General features: G+C 46.8%; 1 protein-coding gene across 1 annotated transcript in view; it reads right to left on the bottom strand.

The window, feature by feature from the left end:
• The window catches only part of SMOC2 (SPARC related modular calcium binding 2), an 80,689-nt gene that overhangs the window by 7,117 nt on the left and 49,767 nt on the right, over positions 1 to 23,805 (bottom strand). Inside the window, exon 8 of the mRNA XM_021708622.1 lies at positions 4,612 to 4,798. Within this exon, the coding sequence (XP_021564297.1) occupies positions 4,612 to 4,798 (187 nt within the window). The remainder of the gene's footprint in view (positions 1 to 4,611; positions 4,799 to 23,805) is intronic.

Below are 23,805 nucleotides of genomic sequence, written 5' to 3'. Positions count from 1 at the left end.
ACGTGGTGCTGGCGGCCAGCCTGACCCCGCCCCACCTGACAGCACACCTCCACTCGCCCTCGTTAGTGGCCAAGTTGAAACTCTGTGCTTCCATGGGGCACCCAGCCACGCACGAGCGTGCTCATGACATGCACCTGGATTAGGTCCTTCAGGGACGTGCAGACCACAGCTGAGACATTGATTTGACACAAAAAGGCAGGAGAAGGGGGAGGTCATTCCAGCCAGAAGCCTGCCCTGGGGGACTGCCCTGCCCCAGGGGTCACAACTGTGAGTCTGGTCCTCAGTGCCAGTCCATGACAGAACTCACGCATCTCAGTCCTCTTGCATGGTGACAGAGAGGCAGAGAGCTAGCTGAGATAGGACCGGGCACTCTGTACTCACAGCTTCTTACCGCTGTTGGATTTTTTAAGTTTTCTTCACTACCAGGAAATGTAGAGGACAGTGGAGGAAAGCAACTCTGCCGAGGCCAACCCAAGTGTAAGTCAAAGCTGTCAGTATCTGCCTGGAGCTACTTATTCCAGAATGCTAACAGGAAAGTCATGTTCATGCAACCGAGGGTGTTTAAATAGTCGTGTAGGCCTTCCCTGGAGGCTGTAACTCAACACAGCAGAACCAGGAGAAGGCCAAGGGGCTGACTTGTATCCTGCCAGGCATGGCTTCACAGGGGTTATTGTGACTGATTTCCCAGAAACCAAAAATGCTCCTAGAAGATCCATGTAAATGAGTTTAAACCAATTCCACTTTTCTTGCTATTGATGGGTTTAGCATGAGTATAGGATCTAATTCTGGCCAATGATCCTTGAATTAAATCTGCTAGGGTATTTCTAGGACGGTTTTTTTTTTTTTTTTTTTGCTCCTGAGGAAGAAAATGATGGATTCCCGTGTCTTCTGAGGCCTGTGGTGTCCGGATGAGATGTCCAGATCTGTTGCAGTCATCTTGTGATGAAGAACAGTCACCTTGTGCCTGAGGGCTGTGACAGCAGGAGGATGTCAGATCAGATCTGGGAGACACTGTGTCCTTGGCCACATGATCCAGCGATGGGGTCACTCGATGCAGAATTTGCTCGCCAATGCAATCTTACAGTGAGCCTCTGTGTGTTTACATCTGCTCAACAGCCTTCTGGCCTCACAACTTGAAACGCAGGCCTTCCTAACTGGTTTACTCACCTCTCCCCCAAAGCCACACTGGGCTCCAGGTTGGGCCCACCCTTGAGCTGGACACATTCCCTACCTGGTTGCGCCTCCCCCTGCCATTTCCTTCCTCTTACTCCTGACACCTTGAGTCTTGACTCCAATGTCAGCTTTCAAGAAGTTACCCCTGGCTGTCCCATCCAAGTTGTGCCCCACCCACAGTCCCTGGCTCTGATTCATGGTGGGTTTCCCCCAGAGATTTTGTCAGGACACAACATATTGACTCACATCCAGCTAGTCCACAGATGCATTTTGCTTATGACCTGTGTTTTTCCCTAGGACAGAAGCTCTGTGGATGCATGAGTGTGTCCCCAGTCACCAAGACTGTGCCTGGAACACTGAGGGCATTCACATGTGTGTTGCATAAAAAGTTAATGAATGGATGGATGGATTGATACGAAGCAGGTGTTTTCAGAATTGTCAGAGATCAAATCACTTCTCTGCTACCCCTCCAGCAACTCCCTGTCCTGACAAGGGGTTCTGTTCTCTGGCTGCACCCCCACCCCCCGTGACACAACAAGCTTGTCCCCCCCAAGGATCCACATGCCCTGTCCTGCCTGGATTAAGCTTTCCCCCACTCCACACGGCCACTGCTGGCTCCAGTATCTAGACCTCAGAGAGGAGTTTGCAGTACCCAAACTACCACCTGGCCTGACCCCAGCATCTTGCTGCTGTCTCTAACCCCATGTCTGCCATCTGCTGAACCAATTGCATGAGTGACTGGCCACTCCTTTTCCTCTTTTCTAACAAAACCAAGAACATGGTAGGCATAGACCCTGCTCTGTGTGGCCATGGGTGCTGAGGGCGTGACCTCACTCAGCCTCAGGTACTAAATAAAAGGCCTTGTCTTGGCCTGTACCCCTCCTCACCAGCCTGAGGCAGGCCTGGGTCTGGGCACGATGACACATCTCAGCCATCTGATGAGATGCAAACACTGTGGGAGCTGGGTGTTTCCCTGCATCAAAAAGAGAAATAGCCTTTCTTCCTCCAGAATATGTTGTCATGGCTACATAGAGGCCATGACATCACCAAGTACAACACAAGTCATCAGTGGAGGACAGTAGAGCAGACAGAAAAAAACTGGCACATTGCAATGATGACCATCTGCACCCCTGTCACCTCGGAGTCGAGTAGGTGATTCAGTAGGAGAAGGGTGAGTCTGGGCATTCTGTCCTCTGCTGGAGACACAGACAGCCATTCACAGGGTACATCACTTGTGCTCCAAGCAGCCTGGAGATGCGGGAGACCAGACCACAACCACCTTGGTCACCGAGTCTCCTCATCCTGGGAACAGTGCTTGGAGGCTGCTGACAGTCAATATTGGTGCTGGATGAGTGAGTGAAACAATGACAGAGATGCAGACACACAGGAGTCTGTTGGCTTTAATTCCATACCATCCTTGAGACACCCAGGAGGGAACTGCTCCCTCCTGCAGGCACAAGAGGGAAACCGGAACTCGAGGCTTTTCTTTCTGGCATTAAAGCAGGTGAAGTCCTGGCAGAGGAAGACAGGATCAACGGGAGGGAAGAGAGGGTTGTTTTCATCAGGAAAACACGTGCAGGACCTTGTGGGGTCAACTTGTCCATGCTGGTCTCACCACTCAGAGCCCATCTTAGGGACTCTGGTCTTCACAGTCTGAAGAGTTTCCTTGGCTGGTGGGGGGGCCAGTGTCTGCCAATGACCTTCACCTCTGCTGAGGGATGCAAGTCCAAGTTGGGGCTGCTGCTGGTACAAGCTCAAGTTGGGGAGCAAATGCCCTACCTTAAATACCCGGCAAAGAGCCAGAGCCCCAGGATGTACAGAAAAATTGCTTCTAAGAAAGAGTTCCTGGACAGCAGTGCTCCCTACACACATATGCAAAGAAACCCGAAAGGTAAAAACTTTCCTACTACAATCCTGGCAAGGTTTATGTTCCCCTCAAGTTGGGCAGAGTGCATGTGTTTGAACTGACCCTCACATCCGCCCCAGGAAGCCCGCTCTCAGCTGCCAGCCTTGTGACCCGGGTGGAGTCTTCCTGGGTTGCATCCTCTGCTGGGCGACTGGGTGGAGAGTGTGGTCAGAGGGGCATGACCATCACCGTGTCATTCCTGCTTCCCACAGGCTGGAAAGTGCATGGGGGGACCTGACCTTGGTGTCAATGGCTCCTCAGGTCAATACCTTGAATTGACACCGATGTGGACACACAGAACTTACACTAGAAAGAATTGAGGACGTCACCGGTGAGGGGGTGTCAAATGCTCATGCCTAGACACGGAGATGGAATCAGGGGCTAAACTTGATAACACTTGAGAGGTGATATTTTTATATACCTGTCAACTACTTTTATCTAAATCTAGGAAAAACCACAGGTAAGTTCAGGTAAGAAAGAGCTGTGAGATACCCAGTCACATTCATGCTGCTTCCATGAGCACACAGCTCTGGTCTCTGTGCACGGTCGTGGGATGGTCAGTGTTGCTCGTGTGCACACAGAACACAGGTGAACAAGGTGGTTCTGCATTCCAACCTTTAGGGGGCTCCTGCTGTCCTTGACTCAGGCAAGGTCTCACTGTCGCTAATGACAGTTTCAGAGCACACGTGTTTGTACATGATAGCCAGCCTCAGGTGATGGGTGCTTTCAGCTTGGTGGATGTTTCCCTCCCTTTGTCAAAACCAGCAACAAGATGCTGCCATTGGAGCTTGGTGCCCTCCAAGTGCCCACATGGTATGAGGCCCATCCTGGCACAGGAACCCCTCCAAGACAGGCCTCCACCTTGGGCGTGGCTCCACTCTAGTATGAGCCCCCTCTGGCATGCCCCTCCAACACGGTTCCCCCTCTGGCATGGCCACCCTCGGTATGGTCCCCCTTTGGCATGGCCCCCCCATTGGCATGGCCCCCTCTGGCATGGGCTCCCTCTGGCATGGGTTCCCCAGTATGGACTCCCCCAGGCATGGGCTCCCCTCCAGCGTGGTTCCCCTCTGGCATTGGCTCTCCCCGGGATAGCCCCCTTCTGGCATGGGCTCCCTCTTTCATGGGTTCCTCTCTGGCATGGGCTACCCTGCCAGCATGGTCTCCCCTTCATCATGGGTCCCCCTTTGACATGGCCCCCCTCTGGCATGGCCTTCCCTCTGGCAAGGGCCCACCCTGGCACGGGGCCCAGTGCCACCTTCAGAGTCCCATCCTGTACAAGAGATGACCAGGAGTGAAGGCCACCCAGAAAGGCCAGTCCTACTGCTCTCCTGCTTGGAGGTGGGGTGACCCTCAGAGCCCACGCAGGGGACCTGAGAATGTGGTGACACTGGGACAACTGCCAACCAGAGGCCCAGCCCGCCCAGGTCTAGGTAGCCCTGTCCTGTGGCTGTTGGAGGCTCTGTGTGGGGGCATCTCTCTCCTGCATCCCTGCTCCACAACCTCCCACACCTCCCGAGGTGGTGGCACATTACCTCGTCGAAGTGCCAGGAATGGGTCGCCCTGTGTCCACCAGGACACACCAGCAGTACCCTGTGGAAGGGTGGCACTGCACTGGCTTGTAGAGGCCGCCGTGAGCGCACTCGGGGATCACCACATTGTCGTTCTTGGGTTGCTTGGCCTCCTCTAGGGCGGACTGGTGCTCCTGGTCACAGGATGACACTGGGGGGGACAGGGAGCAAGTGGTAGGTCAGCGGGGTCAGGGATGCCATTTCACATGCAGAGCTCATGGATGGTACCATGGAAAGGCACAGGGAGCTGGACACAGGAAAGGTGCTGGTCCCCAGGGAGGAACACGGGAGGGACAGGGGGAGTGGAGTTGGGCAGCGCTGCACCTCTTGGTGGGTCCAGCATGTCCATGTGACCACTCAGTTCTCACAGTTCTCTGCAGGATGGTGGACACTCTTTCCTTAACATATGGCATGGTTCACAGTCCTGCATGGGCAGTGACCTGGAGGTGATCCTCAGGAGAACTGGACACCCACAGAACTCCCTGATGCCACAAGTCAGAGCCAAGCCTGAGGCTGAAAGTCTCCTCTGCCCGTGAGCCGAGGGCATGAGGCTTGGGGAGAGCCTCGGTGTACCCAGGGCAGGTCTTGGATGGTCCCTGGGCAGCTCCTCTGCCCCCTTCTCAACATGCTACTCAGCATTGTCCACCCCCAGGAGGGGAAACATCCCCTTTCCCACCTCCCTCTCCCCAAGGTCTGACTTAGGATATCCACGCAGAGCAGGTACTTGGTGTCCAAAAGCTTATCAGCCCTGAGTGGAAATTTCCACGGCAGTATTTCTAGAGCTGGCTTTGCTACTGGAACTTAGTAAAGAATAATAGTACTACACTTACTAACAGTAAGTATCCGCACTGAGTGCCTGCCAGCTGTTGGCTCCATAGTGCTGATTAAATGCAAATAAAACAATGACTATAACAATTCCAGTACCTTGTATTGCAATGTACAGAGGCTTATCTCTTTTCACTTTAATACATTCAGTTTCTCCTTCCCAAATAGTTAAACCAGGAATACCTGTGTGTGTGTGTGTGTGTGTGTGTGTGTGTGTGTGTGTGTGTGTGTGTTGACAGACAAGCTCCACTCCCCAGGGGGAATAAAGTCACAGGCACCCAGGAAATAGAGGCCACCCTGAGCCCCATGTGACTATAGCAGGACTGCCCAGGCAGTGGCCAGGGACAGCCTCTAATCCAGCTGAAGGACACACACACGCAGTGGAACTTCCAAATAAGAAGTGGGACTTTCCACCAAGTGTGTGTTAAGCCTGCTCTGAGGCAGACAGACTTCAGCTGATCCCTCAAGGTGCCATCAGAAGGTGGGACCGTCAGGAAACTGACAAGGGTGCCTCTGCTTCAACACTGCCAGGGGACCCATGTGGGGACCACAGCACCAGCACAGGGACCGTCCTGAGATTAGAAGAGTATGAATGTAGAACAGTGTTCCACAGATGCCAGCTGTTACTCTCGCTGTTTCTCCAATGGCAACAGGACACCCGGGTTGGGGAGGCACTCGATAAACTTCTTTTGAGATCACACATCATCATGGCATTAATGTTGGAAAGTCACCTAGATGCTACCTTCTCTGGCAATTCTAATTGCAATAGGGGGTGACCACAGATGGGACTTCATGATTAATCCATCACTGATTGCATTCGCTTTTCCTAAAGCAGTAATTCTAGTGTGTTCACTGGAAGAATGTAAGAACAGATGCTCCCTTTGGGATTTCCCCTGATATTCCTGTTTCTCTTCCATGGGGGACCCCCAGGCTGTCCTCAGCCACTGGAGAAAGTGAACGATAAGATTAAGACTAATCATCCATCCATTCACATCAGATTCTGGAGGATGATCTCAGAGGATATGGGTCATCCGAATCTCACAGAAGGTGCTCAGCATGGGTTTAAGGAACAAGAGAGAAGGCAGAAATGTCATTGATTGGCATTTCATATTGATGGGGTCTTAGAAGTTCTGCACGGTTTTTGCATGCTCTAGGTTTTGCTCAGCAAATGCATAGATGTGTAAAGAGAAAGCCCACTTCCATGCTGTGTGGTTAGATTGAAGAAGTGTTTGCCCCAACGATAACTAGAAAACCAGAACAAAAGAAAAATAATGCTTCATATTTATTTTTAATTGCTCAATTAGTTATTTTAGATCATGTGAAGAGACTAAAAGAGGCAGAGGTTGAGCTAAACGTGTTGGGCAGTGGCTGCTTTGCAGAGGTAGCTGAAGCAGTTGGACCATCTCTAAAAGGACTTGCACACCGAGAGCCCCAGTGAGGATGGGGGACCTGCCTTCCTGCCAGAGCCCGGAGAACTTCTCGTTTACTGCCCTGGTCACATGGCATGCTTCAGAAATTTTATGAGTGCGCAGAATTTATGGTGTGATGATCTGGCCACAAAATGCTTTTTGTGCTCTATCCAAGGACATACTGTATCTATAGAAATAGTTCTGGAAAACTACTAAAATGTCCCTCTTGAGAATTTCATGTCATATTTGAAGGCTTATCATAAGCAAACTAGGACTGATTAAATAAATAGCATCTTAAAATTTGCTGAGCATGTCATAAAATATCGAAGACATTATAGCAGAGTCAGAGACAGCCCATGCTTGTGTGAACATCTTGGCTGGTTGAAGGCTGTTCACCCACACCGTCATATCAGAGAAACGCTGCTCTGTGCAAGAAATCCCAGCATACTGGAGAAACGCAATCCCATTTTCCTCTAGTGAGGACCATAATGAAAGCAGAGGATCTCTGAACAAGCAAGCGATGCCCCTTGAGATGACCAGGCTGTGAAACACAGTTGACAACTGTGAAGTCCCCCTGCCCTCGTGGCCCACCCAGGCTCTGGCCCTCTGATCTGCTCCAAGTCACACATGGGCCACAGTCCAGATCAGCACCGACAAGGGCTGACCACGCTTGCTTCTCTCTGACCTGAGACAAGCCCTTATCCAGAGAGAACTTTAACTACCCTGGACCCATGAAACAAGTCCCAACTCACCATAGTCCTGAGGTTTCCATTATGGGAGGCAACAGGAATGCCACTTAAGAAGGGAACCGAGAAGATAGAGCTCACAGGGGCTTAGAAAACAGTGCTGAGTCCACATAAAGCACCGACAGGCACAAGATGAAGGAGCTAGTTAGTGAAACCAAGGACCGAGAGACAGAAGGGTGATGGGAGAACTGGTCAGGGCTCTGGGGAAGGCAACAGGTAACCAGGTGAGGGCCAAGTGAATGCAGGATGCAGAGGCAGAAACATCTGGACCGCTTGGGTCTGATGTTTATGGCTCAGGTGCTTGGCCTCCAGGCCAAGCTGCCATCTTGAATCAAAGGTGGCATTTTAGAATAGCCATATTATTATGTTACATTTGATTCTAGATGGAGTAGTTTAAACTTTCCAAAGAATGATCCTCACTGGGGAAAAATTGTCAGGAATTCTGGAAATAATTCAACAACCACAACAAAATAGTAAAAATTAATGCTGATAAAATCCATATTATAGCCGGGCTTGGTGGCTCAGCCTGTAATCCTGCGCTTTAGGAGGCTGAGGTGAGTGGATTGCCTGAGCCCGCGGGTTCGAGACCCACCTGGGCAACTTGGCAAGACCTCATCTCTACAATAAATCAAAAAATTAGCCAGGTGTGATAGCGCGCACCTGTAGTTCCAGCTACTTGGAAGGCTGAGGCAGAAGGATCACCGGAGCCCAGCAGGTCGAGGCTGCGGTGGCCAGGAGCGGCCACTGCACTCCAGTCTGGGCGACAGAGTGAGATTCCAAGTAAAAAAAAAAAAAAATTCATATTGTAGTATTCCATTTTAATATATTAAATTAAAACATTCAGGTTTTTTCCTATTCAAAAGTTTTATCTATATAATTTTCTCTTATAATAAATCTTACCCGGGCTCAGTGGCTCAGCCTGTAATCCCACGCCTTTGGGAGGCTGAGGTTAGTGGATTGCCTGAGCCCATGGGTTCGAGACCCACTTGGGCCAATTGGCGAGACCTCATCTCTACAATAAATCAAAAATTAGCCAGTTGTGGTAGCGTGCGCCTGTAGTTCCAGCTACTTGGAAGGTTGAGGCGGAAGGATCACCGGAGCCCAGCAGGTCGAGGCTGCGGTGGCCGGGGGCGGCCACTGTACTCCAGTCTGGGTGACAGAGGGAAACTCCAACTCAAAAATAAATAAATAAATAAATCTTAAGGAGTCAATGTATAAAGAAAAAATAATTTGAAAGTAAAAATATGAATAGAAGGAATTTTAATATGAGGACATCCATGTAGCCCAAGGGTGATGAGACGTGTCAGAAGAAGCTGGGAAATTTGTCCAGGAAAAACTTCCCAGTGAGGATCATCCATTGGAGAAACATGCCAGGACCAAAAAGGAGAATTTGGGACGTTATTTAGAATTGATGATGGCATTGATTAAAGAATTTTTTGCTAATAAAAGAGGCCTTTGTATACTTAGAGGTGAAAGAACAAACAAAGCCTTTGGAATAAATAACATCCCTGTTCCTGGATGACTAGGAAGTGAATAGGAAACATGTAGTGCAGTTATCAAAGTGGGATTGGTTTTTCTGAGCCAAGACTTTGTCACAGGGGAAGACATGTTGACTTCTGGACTGACAGTCAGAAGCCCTGGGCTGTTCTCTCAGTGCTGGAATCACTAGTCTGATGAAATTTAGCAGAAAACTAACCTCAGAGATTCAATATCTCATCATTTCCTGTCCTGCTTTCCTCACCAAATGATGGTGTAGATTAGATGCAATACTATCTACAAAGTCATGGGACTCTAGACACTTACTTAAAGAAGCATTATTATTATGAGCAAAGGTTTGCATGCTCATGAGATAGTCATAAAGAGTAAAAAGTTACGTAATGAAAAACAAGAGTTATAACCCAAAGAAATCTTTATATATACCCTATATCATACATGAGATTTTTAAAAACCACATATGCAACATCTGAAAGAGGCAATGCTAGATGTTTCTATAATCTATGGATTCATAAACACCTATGCTTGTAGTGCATTGTCCTAACCGCTGGGTCCACTGAGGACAGACATGCAACAAAGCTTCAAGTGACTGATGAGAATTGAAATGATGACTGATGAGATAGAAGTTCTGCATTTTTTTGATCTGGTTATATAGCTACCTACTCACTTTTCAATCAACAAACATTACACACACACACACACACACACAAATACAAATATAATATAATTTATCATGTTACCAAACCTCAACATTTTTTGTTAAAGGATAGTCTTCCATTCAATGTGCTAAATTCATTCTTACCCAAGTCTTTGGCCTTACAACAATCGGAATGTTTCTCTTTGGCAACAACTAAACTGATATCTCTTATGACTGCATTGCACTCTCTTTCATAGCTAATTCTATCAGGTGGTTTATATTTTTCTAGTTCCATGTAATTTTTGTGTGCTTTCTCTACTCTGAGTGCTTGTTGATGTTTACGGCTCAGGTGCTTAGCTTCCGAGCCATGCCGCCATCTTGAACACACTCCTGAAAAGTAATCGGTACATTGGAGACAGACTTCTCCACATTTTCTAACAAAACATTATGCTAGAAATATGATTTCAATTCCAATTTATGTTTATAAATTTTAAGTTTTATAGAAACATGATTCCCCTTCCAATTTAATTTTATAAATTTTGTTTTGTAGAACTATGATTTCAATTCCAATTTACAAATTTTAAGTTTTGTTACCATGTAACATTTTATTTTTTATTTTTAGAAAGTTGCCTTAGTAAAGTTGGTGGAATGTTCACTAAAAATGTCAATTCGTTTCCCAAACTGGCATCACATTTATAATGTGTCTGACAGTTTGTTCAAATAATCTGACAACCAAAGGGAACTGAGCTGATAACAAATGTACTTAAAAAGTTCTTATGAGATAATCTCATTAAATGTAGGCTACTTGATTCAGTATGATGATTCCTGAGGCATTTTCATAGGAAGAAATAGCAAATCATATCCATTCTAAAAAAAATAATAAAATATCTAGGTTTGGCCATATTTCAGGAAATTGTGTGTGCAGATGTAAGTTTCTTGGCTATTTCACCTCCTTAAGAGTTTTGCATCAGTACTTAGAGAGCTGTTGTTCACCTTGAAAAAATCCTTGAAACTATTGATTTGGCCACCCCCATGTCAAATGCTCCCCCAGTTAGTTCCACGGAAACAGAATTCGCTGACCTTGAGCCTTCATCCAGGCCCGGAGCCACTTCTGTTTGGTCCCAGCTTTTCTGTGTTCCACTCTGTCCTCTGCACACTGCAAGGACTGGTCCCTGGTCTCTGTTTCATCACACAGGCTGGCCATTGTCTTTGTTGCTGGGAAGTGCTGCTGGCTGTGGGTGGGTCCGGTGGATGTCATTACTGTTACTGTTAAGGGACTCAGTGTCCCCTTTCTCTACATCCAGTCTGCTCTGGGAACACTACGATTTCCCAGACATACCTTGTTTTTAAAGAATTGCATAACATTGCTCTTCAGTAGCCACTAATACCTTTAGAGTTCTTCAGAAATTGTCACAACTATTGACAGTGCCCATACATTAGCCTAATAGCTCTTAACTATTAAATAATGGATATTAAATGTAATGTCCATCATAGTTACATTAATTAGTATCTAATTCATGTTGGTGATTCTATTTTCTATCTGCTTCCATCTTATTTACTTCTGTGTTAAGGACAAAGAGGTAAACAAATTTAATGTTCAAAGCCAAGAGTTTTTATTTAAGTCTGTGGCAGCCCTTCTCAAGGTAGGGCATGCTGCACATGGTGAAAGGAAGATGAAAAAGAAGAGAAGAAACCTGGAGGCCAGTATCAGCACAGCCCCAGCCTGGTCAAACGGCTTAGCTCCCATAAGGTCGATGCTGGGAACAACTTGTCAACCAGCATCTGCCATGGTCAGATGTCCATGTTTCCTCAAAATTCATACATTGGGATCCCCACCCCCAAGGTGATGTCCTGAGGAGGCGGACCTTTGAGAGGTGATATGGTCATGAGGGTGGAACCTCATAAATGGGATTATTGCCCTTATGAAAGGGGGTCAAGGAAGCAGTTTGCTCCTTTCACCATGTGAGGACATAGAAAGAAGACATCATCTATGAACCAGTAAACAGGACTTCATCAGACACCAAAGCTGCCAGCAATGTGATGTTGGACTTCCAGCCTCCAGAGTCATGAGAAATAAATGACTGTTGTTTGTAAGTTACCTAGTCTAAGGCATCTTGTTATAGCAGCCCAAACAGACTAAGACAGTATCAAACCTGTCTAACTGTATCACAAGACAGTCAGGGAGATCAAATGCAATAATATACAAGTGTATTTAGAAAGAAGGATAAAGCATAATTGAAGAAACTATTCAAAATACTACAATTAATATTCAATAATTCTTGTAGTTATTTCAGTAACATTATACCCTAAATGCAAATATTTTCAGTTACAGTAAAACTAACAGTCTTTGGACAAGAAAATCTCATTATTCATTTTTATGAAGGTGAACTCTATAATTAATTAAACAACAAAACTTTCATAAAACTAGGAATAAAAAATTGACCTGACAAAGACTATATGATATTTAAAAGTCTACAGCTAACAGCATATCTAATGACAAAAGACTGAGTGCTTTCACTTAAAGATTTGAACGATCTCAACACTTCTTTGTATAATTATATGGGAGGCCCTAAGTAAGGCAATAAGGGTAAGAACAAGAAACCCATAAAGATTGAAAAGAAAGATGTAGACAATTTAGATCACACATGACAGGGCTATGTATGTAAAACAAAACTCTAAAGCATTTACAAAGAAAAATTAATTTTTATTTATTTTGCTGTAATTAATAAGTCAATATGGCAAAGGTCAAAGGTAGGAGGTCAATATTCAAAACTCACCTCTTTTTGTATAGTGCCAATGAAAAATTAGAAAATTTAAAAAATTAAATGGCATTTGCTATAACATCAAAAAACTCACATTTATGAAAATATGTGCAAGACATTGAAAACTAAAAACATTGCTGAAAAACTTAAAGAAAACACCAATAAATGAAGAGATATACCATGTTAATGGATGAGAAGACTCTGCAATGACATAACATTAGTTTCCCCAAATTGATTTATGGATCCAAGATAATTTTTATCAAAAACCTAGGACACTGTACTGTAGAAACTGAAATTTTGGTTCTAAGAACTGCAAAGGACCTAAAATGTTCAAAGCTTTCCTCCAAAAGAACAGTTAGAGGATTAATATTACCTTATTTGAAATATTAGTTTCAAAAAACTAACTCACAGCATGTTAGTGTGAGAAAGGATAGCTAAATAGGTGAATGAAAAAAGAAAAAAAGTTTATAAATGGACTCAAAGCTAACTACTTAATTGGTATTTGACAAGGCACCACAGCAATTCAATAAGAAGGAAAAGTCTTCTCAGCAAATAACTCTAGAACAATGGGACAACTATATGCCAATTAAGGGGGGAAAGCCTACCTCACAACATATACAAATTTAATGAAATAATTGAGAAATATAAAAATAAAAGCTAAAAATATAAAGACTCTAGAAGAAAATATGGGAGAATATCTTTGCGACATTGAGTGAGACAAAGCTCTCCAGGGCAGATGCAGAAAGCACAAACGGGAAGAGTAGGAGTTGATAAATAGGACTTCATCAAGATTTAGAACGTATACTTCCCAAAAGACACAATCAACAAAGTGAAAAGGCAAGCCACAGACTGGAAGAAGATATTCTGAACACATAAAGCTGACAAAGATTCCAGGTTATATAAATCACTCCTCTAAGCCAGTACAAAAGACAAATAATCCAATCTGAATTTTGCAGAGATTGAGACAGACCCATCACAATGAAAGATGATGGTTGACCAATAAGTATTTTAAAAACCTGTTCAACATCATCTATCATCATGAAAATGCCAGTAAACCCCACCATGAGATGTCACCACATTCCTGCTGGGATGCTCCAGATTAGAAATACCAACCCCATGTATCGGCAGAGCTATGGACCAGTGGGGTCGCTGGGTATGCCTCCCATGAGTGTGAGATGTAAGGTCACCCTGGAAATCTACCCTGGTATTTACCCAAGAGTAACTGAAGTGTACATTCACAAAATGGCTAGTATAAGAATATACATGGTATTTTAAAAAAATAATAGCCCCAGCCTGGGGAAAATGTACACACACACGCATGTGCACACACACACACACAATATTCATTCATTAGAAAATGCAGAAATAAATTGTGGACTATGCATACAATATGAAATTATGCATATGAATTGCAGAGATAAACAGGTGAGACACATAGCCCACAAGGATGAATCTCAAAACTCTTAGATGGATTGAAAAAAGCTAGAAGCAAAGGCATAGTGAGCCCATCATTCCATTAATATGAAACTCTAGAACAGATACAAGTAATGTCTGGTAACTGGAACCCAAGTAGTGTCACTCCCACACGAGAGGTGACATCAGCTGGGCAGGGGTCACAGGAGCTCCCAGGGGGACATGTGCTACCCACCTCAGCAGGAGCAAGAGTTGCCAATGCACAAGCTGTGCAAAGTTCTCCTCACTCTGCATGACTGTCCGTTAAGTTCACTGTATGAGATTACTCACAGTATACAAAATCAGTGCATAAGTAAGTCTCTGAGCAAGTGTAAAATAGAAATTCTAAGGGGTGAGACAGTATCAATCACATTTTAATTGGTAACTTTTTTTTCCATTTTAGAAAGTCTCACAATGGATGGCATTTCAGAGCCAATGGCATGCAATAATACTTGTGAACATCCATAGTCCAGTTCCTAGGCAGGAAAGGGTGCTAAATAAATGCTTATTTTCTTTTTTTCCCTGAGAAGTCTTGGTATTCCACTGCATGCACACTCTTAAACAAAGAATTCTTACCATGGAATGTGGAATGAAGAGGGTGTGAGCATTGCCAAGTGTGACTTTCTGTATGCAAGCTTAGCTTCTTTATAACCACACACCTGGGTTGAAAAGTGCTGACTTTATAATGAGAGGAGGTTTCTGTTATAAAGCGTGAAGTCCCCCAAAATGTGTCAAATCTGTTTAGTTCCCATGCCTGAAAATCTTTGATTGATTTCTGTGAGAATCTGCCGGTAAGAGCATCTATCTCAGAGGCAGTTTGCAGGTCCCGTCGGACTTGTTGTGGCCACAGAACTGCAAGGGTCATCTGTCTTCCTTGCTCTTGTGTCGGCTTCCTTGGTGAATGTCCCAGGCCTGCTTGAATTTCCTCTGCCCACCCATAATCCTGTTACTACTGGCTGGCAGACTCCCCAATTTCCACGGGCCTGCTGTGGGGCTCTGACGTGCACAGACTGGAGTGTGTTTACCCCCGACGGCCTCTGCCAAGTCCCAATTACAGTGTGGCCACCCGCGGGAAGGCTGGGAGAGGGACCGTTTCCTGCACCCACACTTGTCTGGCCGGGCGCGGTGGGCCCTCCGCTCTCCCCGCTTCCACAGGGTGTGCCCACTGGGGACAAGACAGCCTCGTCTCCATGAGTCAACAGTGGCACAGCCCACTCCTCCATCTCTCCAGCTACCAGGGTCTGCTTGTCCGCACAAAGGCTGCTGTACTTTCCCACTCGGGGCTTGGGCTCCAACACGTGAACATGGCTGGGGATGGGGCAGGTAAGAGACCAGCAGGGGTCCAGCACCTGCTTGTGTTTGGACCTGCTTTCTTGTGTCTCCACTGTTGTTGTGACAACACCTGCAGTTTTCTCACTCATGCAAGGAGGCTGGGAGACAATGGGGCCACTCAGACCCCTGTAGCCTAGAGCCCCTGCAGAACCCACTAGTCAGGTGGCACATGAGAAGTGGACACTCACGTTGAACCATGGCCACTCTATGCTGGGCCATGATGGAAGAATCACTGTCTCACACAGCAGTCATTCCACCCTAAGCTTTCGAGGACAAGACCAGTATCTGCTATTTTTCTTTGAATCTACTTAGGGTGTTTTCAGAATTCTCTTGAAAATTACTCCTCATGGATCCAGCAGATACTTGCTTCTCCAGGCACTTTGTGCTGTGCTTTTGTGAGTTCCTTTGTGCTGTGCTTTTGTGAGTCCCAGCCTTTGACGTGCATGCCATCTGGTGACCTGTATCCTGCAGAGACCGTGTGTGTGACCCTGGGTGAGGGGTGAGAAAGCCGGCAGAGTTGGGAAGGAAGGCCACGGCCAGCAATGAGTCACAGGGCTAGACCATCTGAGGAGGGCACAGACTGCATTGGAGAGGACATCCAGGGAAGCAATGTCCACAAGCAACAGTGAACCCCTGGAGATGGTCAGGAGTGCTGTGCCTGCTGAGTCCTGAACCCTGGTGGCATCCTTGTAAGCATAGGGCCAGCTTTAGGCCATGTTTTTGGTCTGCACAAGAAACAATGATGGTCTTATCCATCTGAGGCTACAAGACACATCTGATATGAAATGACAAGCCACACAAACATCAGTGACCCAAAATAGAGCTGTGTAGACAACTTAGTGTGAGGTTGTATGTGACTAAGTGCCAAATTGAAAGTGCAAGCCACCACTGCTGGGTGGGCAGGGACCCCCGTGTCACCTCCAGGTGCTCAGATGTGAACACACATTTACCTCACCAGTATGCAGAGTAATTAATCTTGTATCTTTTACCACTAGATTCTAAACAGAAGTACATGCTATTGGGGCTCACAAGATGTAAATTATTTTTATATCTATACTGGATATGTAGTCTTCACTGGTGGATACTAGACGTTTACCTGATGCATGTCAGCGAGGTCGTGAAGTCAGTAAGGCTAAAGAAGGATTTCATATTTACACATATTTCAGGAATGAAACAATAAACAGTTTGACCAGCAGGACCTACTCTTCAAGTGGAGCTTGGTCACCGAGGACATTTGGTGGGTGAGGTTACCACGGCCTTTCACAAGGCAGAGGCAAGATTTGAACCGGGTCGCCACGGCTCCCACATCTATACTCTCTCGTAGTCCTTCTACCAGAGCATCTGCACCTGAACTCGGGGTTATCCAGCTTTCTTCTTTCCACCCAAATTTTCCAAATTTTCTACAATGAGCATGAACTACTTTTGAAATAAGAAAAGTCGACCACTAATAAATGTTGTCTTAAGAAGTAAGCTCCTTGGGTTTGAAGCTGCAGCGAATCCTGGACTCCAGTCCTGGCCAGGAAGCCTCCTGCGAGGGAGGCAGAGGCAGGGGGAGGCTGGGCAAGGCTGGCACCGCTTCTGAGGGAGGCAGAGGGAGAAGGGGGGTGGGGGATCATGGGGGTCAGGATTTCATGGGGGAAAAGTGGGTTCAACCAAGACCGAAAGTCCCAGGGTGAGTTGCCGCCGGGAAGTTTCTCTGCCCTGTGTCTTCCCTGGGTCTTTTTCTGTTCCTTTGACTCAGCATCTTTTAAACATCTATCAAACTCTACAATCCAGGCACTTTGTTATAGGTTCTTTGTGTTGGTGGAAACCCCCCGGAGTGCATTCTTCTGACGTGTGGTGAAGCATTACCTTCGCCTGGTTGAGTAGGGCCAGTGTTCTGTCACACCTCCTCAAGGAGAACATTCGGATGAAGTTTCTGGCATGCACGTCAGCAGAGCTGGTTCAGGCCATGCCCGGCATAGGTGAACATGGCCCACAGCACTCATTTCTCACGTCCTCGTCCTCCCCAGTCCCGTCCCAGCTCCAGCCTTCATCGTGCTCATGCCGTCCTTTCCTCAGCCTCCTTGGCCATCCTGAAGCCTTCCCCTTGAGCAGCGCCCACCCCAGGGCCTTGCAGGCCTTGGACTCTGCTTCAGACCCTCTGGATGGCTCCAAGCTCATCCACACACTCACCCGTTCACCACAAAGCAGGGAGAGTCAATGACAATTCCAGCCTTCTCCAGTGACAGTTGCTGCTGGCAGGCTCTCCTGAGACCATGAACCTCACTTAAGAAAACTGTCTCTGAAAGATCCAGAAGGTGCCTTCAGGATGGAGCCTGCTCTGTGCCTGGAGCCAGTGATGTGGAGACGGAGGGAGTTCCTACCTCCCAGAGCCTGAGTTCCAGTGAAGAAACCAGGAAATGAGGTTAGAGATAAATCAGCAGGCAGAGCCATCTCAAGGGGATTCCATCGGGAAAGGCGTCGAGGTGATGTTGGTTATTGGGAAAGGAGGGCACAGGATGCATTGGAGAGGGGTCAGAGAACCTCTGGACAGAGTAGATGTCAGTGCTGAGGCTAGAGGAAAAGCAGAAGCTGGAAGTGAAGGCCTCTGAGTATGCAGCTGGGGCCAACTGCAGGCAGAGGCTATGGTCAGTGGGACAGGGAGGGCCTGCAGGGGGCAATGGTCCCAGGGCTGGGGCTTCACAGTTGCAGCAGTCCCAGCACCCCACCTGCCTAGATGTGAGGCCCGCCCAGCTTCCACAGTTTCTGACATCAGTCCCTGACCTTTCTTATTGGAGGCAGCTTTCAGACTCCCAAGAACTAATGATAACTATTCACAGATATTCACTGTGGATCATTATGCCATAATTGCACTGCCCAAAACCCAGTGGCCTCAGGAGATGTGCATGGCCAGGAACTGCCCCAGGCAGCTGGTCTCAGATCTCAGCCTCAGCCCCCAGAGGGCCGTGAAGCTCCAGGCTGCAGGGTCCTAGCCCCGGCTCTGATCAGCATGGCTGGGGGGAGGCCCTGGCATTCTTGTTTCTTGCAAGTTCCCAGATAGGGCTGGAGCCCAGTACATGTTTTCCTTTGTCACAGATTTCCCCATGTGGGCTTTTCATTTCTTCTTAGAGCTGATTACTTAATTTTTAGACATGTTGTCTTCATCAGTCATGGAATTTTTGGTGGTTTTCTTTTTAATTATACAACATTTAAATGAGATGATCAAAGAAGGCAAAAACAAACAAACAAAAAATAAAATAAAATGCCCCTGCAGAATTTGACTTGCTAGAAATAGCCAGCACGTGGGTGGGATGGGTGGAGAGACCGTGAAGCTTAGAGTCTTAATGGAATAAAATCCTTCACGTGTACACTTTTAATAAGAGACCCAGTGGGACGCCTGGTGCTGAGACTCGTCCTGTAAGAGGCACGGATTTGCTACCAACTGTATAATTTAATTCCTAAGGAAGGTCTGAAGATCAGTTCTCCAGTCCAAGAGGATTGCCACAGTGTTGACATCCTTGGAGGCCTGGGACTAAGCATTCTGCACACTCCCCTTCAATCTCATATGACAGAATGAGGCATACGTAAGGAGGGTGCTTCAATGGTGAGAATGCTGAAGCTCAGACCAGCACTGACGTCTCCCTCAGGATCCTAGTGCCGGGAGAGGCCATGAGAGACTCACCCCCACCAGGGATGGACATGCCTGGTACTAAGCATTCACCCCACCCACTGCCAGGAAGCTGCGACTGGCCCACCTCCAAGAACTCTCATGAAAAGGCAAATTAGAGCCCAGGGAAGTGCACACTCAAACGTGTGTTCTACAAAGTTGGGTTTGGACAGAGTGCACAGATCCAGGCTCTTTGAAAGAAAACAATGAGCGTGGGTGTCCATTTCTGATTAATTTCTGTCCATACTTATTTCCCATGGGAGCAGATCCAGGCTTAAAGCAGTCGTAGATCTATGAGCTATTTCCCAGCTGAAACACCAATCTTAGGCCCTGACAGAGGAGGGAGGACAGCATCAGGGGATGCTGCCCACACCCACGCACAGCCCATCTGACCCCCTAGCCTCTCCATCTGTGTCTTCCTGGTGTCTCCAGTACTTGAGATGGCGCCCCCATGTCAGGGACAACCGTTCCAATATCGCCCTTGAGCCCAATTCTGAGTCTCCAGGTGCTTCCCAAGGCTGCCCACTCCCAGTCCTGCCAACCCCAGCCCTGATCCCAGGGCCCCCAGCATGCGAGCCCACCACAGGGCTGCCTGGCCACTACCCACCTCAACCCTGGCCCCTAGAACAGCAGCTCTGCTCCTCCCTGAACTTCCAGGTGCATCTAGGCATAGCGAGTGTGACACCCTCAGCCACCCTCCTCAGGACTGTCTTCTGTTTATACGTGGGAGATTAGGGGTCAGTGAGTTGTAGGCACACAATTGTGCTGAAAATGTGCTATCCAAAGATTACTCTATTTCCTTTAAAATTCTATAGAATTAGGACACTGACTCTATTCAAAGGAAGTTGAGAAAGGCAGTCTGATTTTCTATCTGGATGTCTTACAAAAAAATAGAGTATTTTCCATTTTCCAAAAAAGTCCTGCCTCAAGGCCAGTAGTTTTGTCTATTACATCTGATTACAAGTAAAACTGGCACTGACAAGCTTACTTTAAAACATGCTGTGGTTGACAGCACCAGTCCACGGCCAGAGGGGCCACATTTCTCCAAAATGGTTCACTTTGCACGTGGGTAAAGGAAAAATGATAGTGTTTCTTTTTAATTATTGAAATGAGAAAAAGGAAACACCAAAAAAGCATTTGACACAACTAGCAGCTGCTTGAGAGGCCAGTGCCACCCAGCCTGACCAGGGAACTGGACACGCCTTAACTTGGGAATAGCGGACACCTGGGTTTGAATTCTAACTCATCATGCTTCTTGGGTGAACCTCAGAGTTCGTGTCTCCACCTGCAGGATGAGGACAAGCCCCACATGCTGCGCTATGGTGAGAACTAGGTGAAAGCCTGCCACCCACTTCTCAGGTGTGCAGGATAAGGGATGTGCCAACCCTGAGCACTGCTCAGGCAGGGTGTGTATCTGAGAGGCAATCCTGCATGAGGAAGAAAACACACCCTAAAACTTCATCAAACATGTCTAAGCTGTTGTAACAGGTGCTTTTGCTGAGAAGGAGCTCAACTCTTTTATGACATGTTGTTAGAAAGTAGATATTTTAGGGTAAAGTTTCCTAAGCTAACTCAGCCCTGGGGAGAAATTCTTCTCTCTTCATGGAAACACCACAGTGATGCCATCTTTGTCCTTGGGTGAAATTGCTGTTTCTGAGAGAAGCCCTGGTCCCTCGGCCCTGAAAGAAGGCTGGTCTTATACACACAGGGGAACAAAGGATGGGATTTGCTGAGTTTGCAAGGAAATGATTCAGAGATGAACAAACTCAGAGAAAATTATAGCAGAAAGGGCCAGAGGTCTTCCACACCATCTCTGAGTCCAGGAATTAGAGCAAACATAGCACCATTTCCACAGCACTTCCTGTACCTGAACTTCTCTGTTCATGATGGCATTCGATGATGTGAGCTTAGATGCCTGATGGCTCAGGGTGCTCCAGTCACTGCACCCATCACTTCCGTGAATGATCTGTTGGACACTTGGCTTATAAATTGCCTCATCTCAAGGACATTGAGACAGAACAAGATGCAGAGATGCATAACCCAGCCACGTGTCCCACTCACACCCTTGGAGAGTGGCTGCCCCAGAAGTGGGTGCCCCTGCCAGGCTGCTGACAGTGTGGGGAGGTTCTTCTCACATAGTCCTAATAAGTGTGAGGTAGGGATCGTAACTATTTCTGTGGACCCTGATGTTGGAAAGCAAAGAGACTTTCCCAAGGTTATACCACAAGTTATGGCAAAAGCTGACTGCAACCCAGGTTTTCCAATTCCAGAGGTGATGCCTCTTCTGTTTTTCAGGAGCCCAAAACTTGGAGAAAGGCTGATTTGGTAGGGTCAGCTGAGACCAAGGTGGGGGTCTCCTGATCCATACCCTCAGTCCTGGCCTCAGCTCAGAACCTCCATGTGACCATCCCCATCACACGTGTTGCCATCAATCACCTCTGCAGCCTCAGCCATCAATGTGCTAGGTGTCCTGGTCCCTAAACTAGATCTGAAAGAGAGTGATTCCTGTGACGATGGGACAGGAGTCACTGAATTGTGGCTGGGAATGGCTGTGGACTGGACAGCCAGGCCGGCACACAGTGCCTCTCACGGAGCACCTACGATAACCTTAGCAAGGCTGGTACAAATCACAAAGTGTTTTCCATGAAAATGGGCACACTGAGGAATTTGGGTGTTTTCCCGTTACTCTCTGCCTGATCACTGAACCCAAAATAACCATCATAATTAAAATCATAACCATTATCTATGATTGAGACAAGAAGGAAAGAACTTAATGTCATGAAGTTTAAAAGTCAGCAAACACCTGAAGAGATGAGACACAGAGAGACAGTTATGGAGTATGATAGGTTTCCTGGTTGAACTTGGGCCTTGGAATAATTTTTTGAAATGTGAATAGGTTTCAGCAGGGCAGTGCCCTTTCAAAACAGCAAGTACTGATCAAGACGTGGCTTCAACTCACCTTCCAGACCATCTTTCTTCCAGGAAAGCCTCCTGAATGAATGTGAATTCTCATAATGACTGTTGGAGAAAATGCTGAAGGTCTGAGACTGAAAAGCAGAGCACTCTAATTGGGAATGTAAATTGTTATATGCGAGGGGGGATCCCCCCCGAAAAATGAAATTATCTTTTGGCGGGCAGGCCCTTTATAGTACGCTTGGAATTTGTTCCTCCAGATCAAATAGTCAGCCAAAGTTTTTATCTGGAAGTTTTGAGAAGGCTGCATCACAATTTGTGGAAGAAACATACAGAGTTGTGGAAAGCAGGTTCTTCAACCACGACAATGCACCTGCCCACACCATACTGAATGTTCAGCAATTTTTGACCAAAAAGGCATGACCCCTGTACCCTACCCTCTCACTCACCTGATCTTGCCCCAAGCGATTTCCTCTCCCCCATGAAAAAGTCCTCAAAGGGAAATGTTTTGCTCATGTGAAAGAGGTGAAGCAAAAAATGGCAGAAACAATAAAAGGCATCACAGTTCAAAATGTTTTGAGCAGTGGAAAAAGCATCTGGACAGGAGCATTGCATCAAACAGAGAATTGAAGGTGACTGAATTTTAAACATGTAAGAAAAAATACACTTTTTTAAATAAAGAAATTATGTGGTTTGGGGTCCCTCTCGTATGTGTAGGTCAAAGGTGAATACCTGGCTTGTGATGTGTAAACACAAAGTTGACGGTGATGATGCCAAAAAGCCTTCCTTCACAAGTGTGTTTGCCCTACCTCCTCAGGAAGCACTTTCCATCCTTCCCACCCACGAGGAATTCGTACTGTCTCAGGGTCTCATTTCAACAGGACTTGTCTGCTTCCCAACATCACAGGTAGCTCCGTGGAGTGAGAGCGCGATTGTTTGCTCATGATGTGTCCATTCTGTGTCTCCACCATTAGACCAGTGGTTCACTGATGGTCCCTTGGCCTCTTTTAGAAATCCATGAGACCAGAACTACTTTTATAAATGATGAAGGTGCTCTTGCCTGTTCATTCCTGCAAGTGTGTGCGCTTGGCTGACCTGTGATGACATCTGCTGTCTGATGCCTAACAGAACCTGCCCTTGAGTACTAAAATCCTCACATAGACACTGATCATACACATCAGTAGCTATAACCCATGTCAGGAAGAGCTCTGGGGTCCTCAAAAAGTTCTAAGAGTATAAAGGGATTCTTACATCAAAAAGTAGGAGAACTATTAAGTTAGACCATGAACTCAAATAACTCAAGGGCATGGATTTTGTGTTAGATGTTTGTTTAAGTTAGCATATCATAGCCTCTCACTGCAATGGCTAATCTGTGAAGTGCTTGCTGTCCACATCTGCTAAGCACTAAGTCCTTACCATGCCATGTGAGTTTGGTGTTCTTGTTCCCATTTGACAATGGAAGAAACAAGCCTGACCAAGATGCAGGGCGGGCAGGGAGCACCCATGTGAAAGACCAAGGCCACCAGGTGCCAGGGTCCTGCATCCAACCAGGGCCACCCTCCTTCAGTGGTTGATAGACAACTGTCCTCTGCTGGTGTGTGACCAACAGCCACGGACATATCAGCTCTCAGCTGCCTAGATGGACATTAGGTGAGTAAAACCAAATGCTCAAGTAGGATCCTGAGGAGAGAACTAATGACTCACCCAGGAGCCTGGGCATCCTCACTGGAGAGGAAGAGAATGTGAAGGAGGACAATGGAGAGAGACTGAATGGCTGGGAGCAGGAACCAACAGAGATAGTGCTCCCTAAGGTCTGGGCGATCTTCTTGGCCACGGCGATGTTTTCGCATGGTTGAACGTGGTTTATCCCTCAGATGTTTGCAGCTGGTTTCAACAGTTCTGCCTGTTTTACTTGCATAGTAAAGACAGACCCTTGGCT

This window comes from Carlito syrichta, unplaced genomic scaffold, assembly GCF_000164805.1.
Source record: "Carlito syrichta isolate Samal-C Ts95f unplaced genomic scaffold, Tarsius_syrichta-2.0.1 Scaffold143131, whole genome shotgun sequence".
In the NCBI taxonomy this organism is placed as follows: domain Eukaryota; kingdom Metazoa; phylum Chordata; class Mammalia; order Primates; family Tarsiidae; genus Carlito; species Carlito syrichta.
This window is presented reverse-complemented; position numbering and strand designations above follow the sequence as displayed.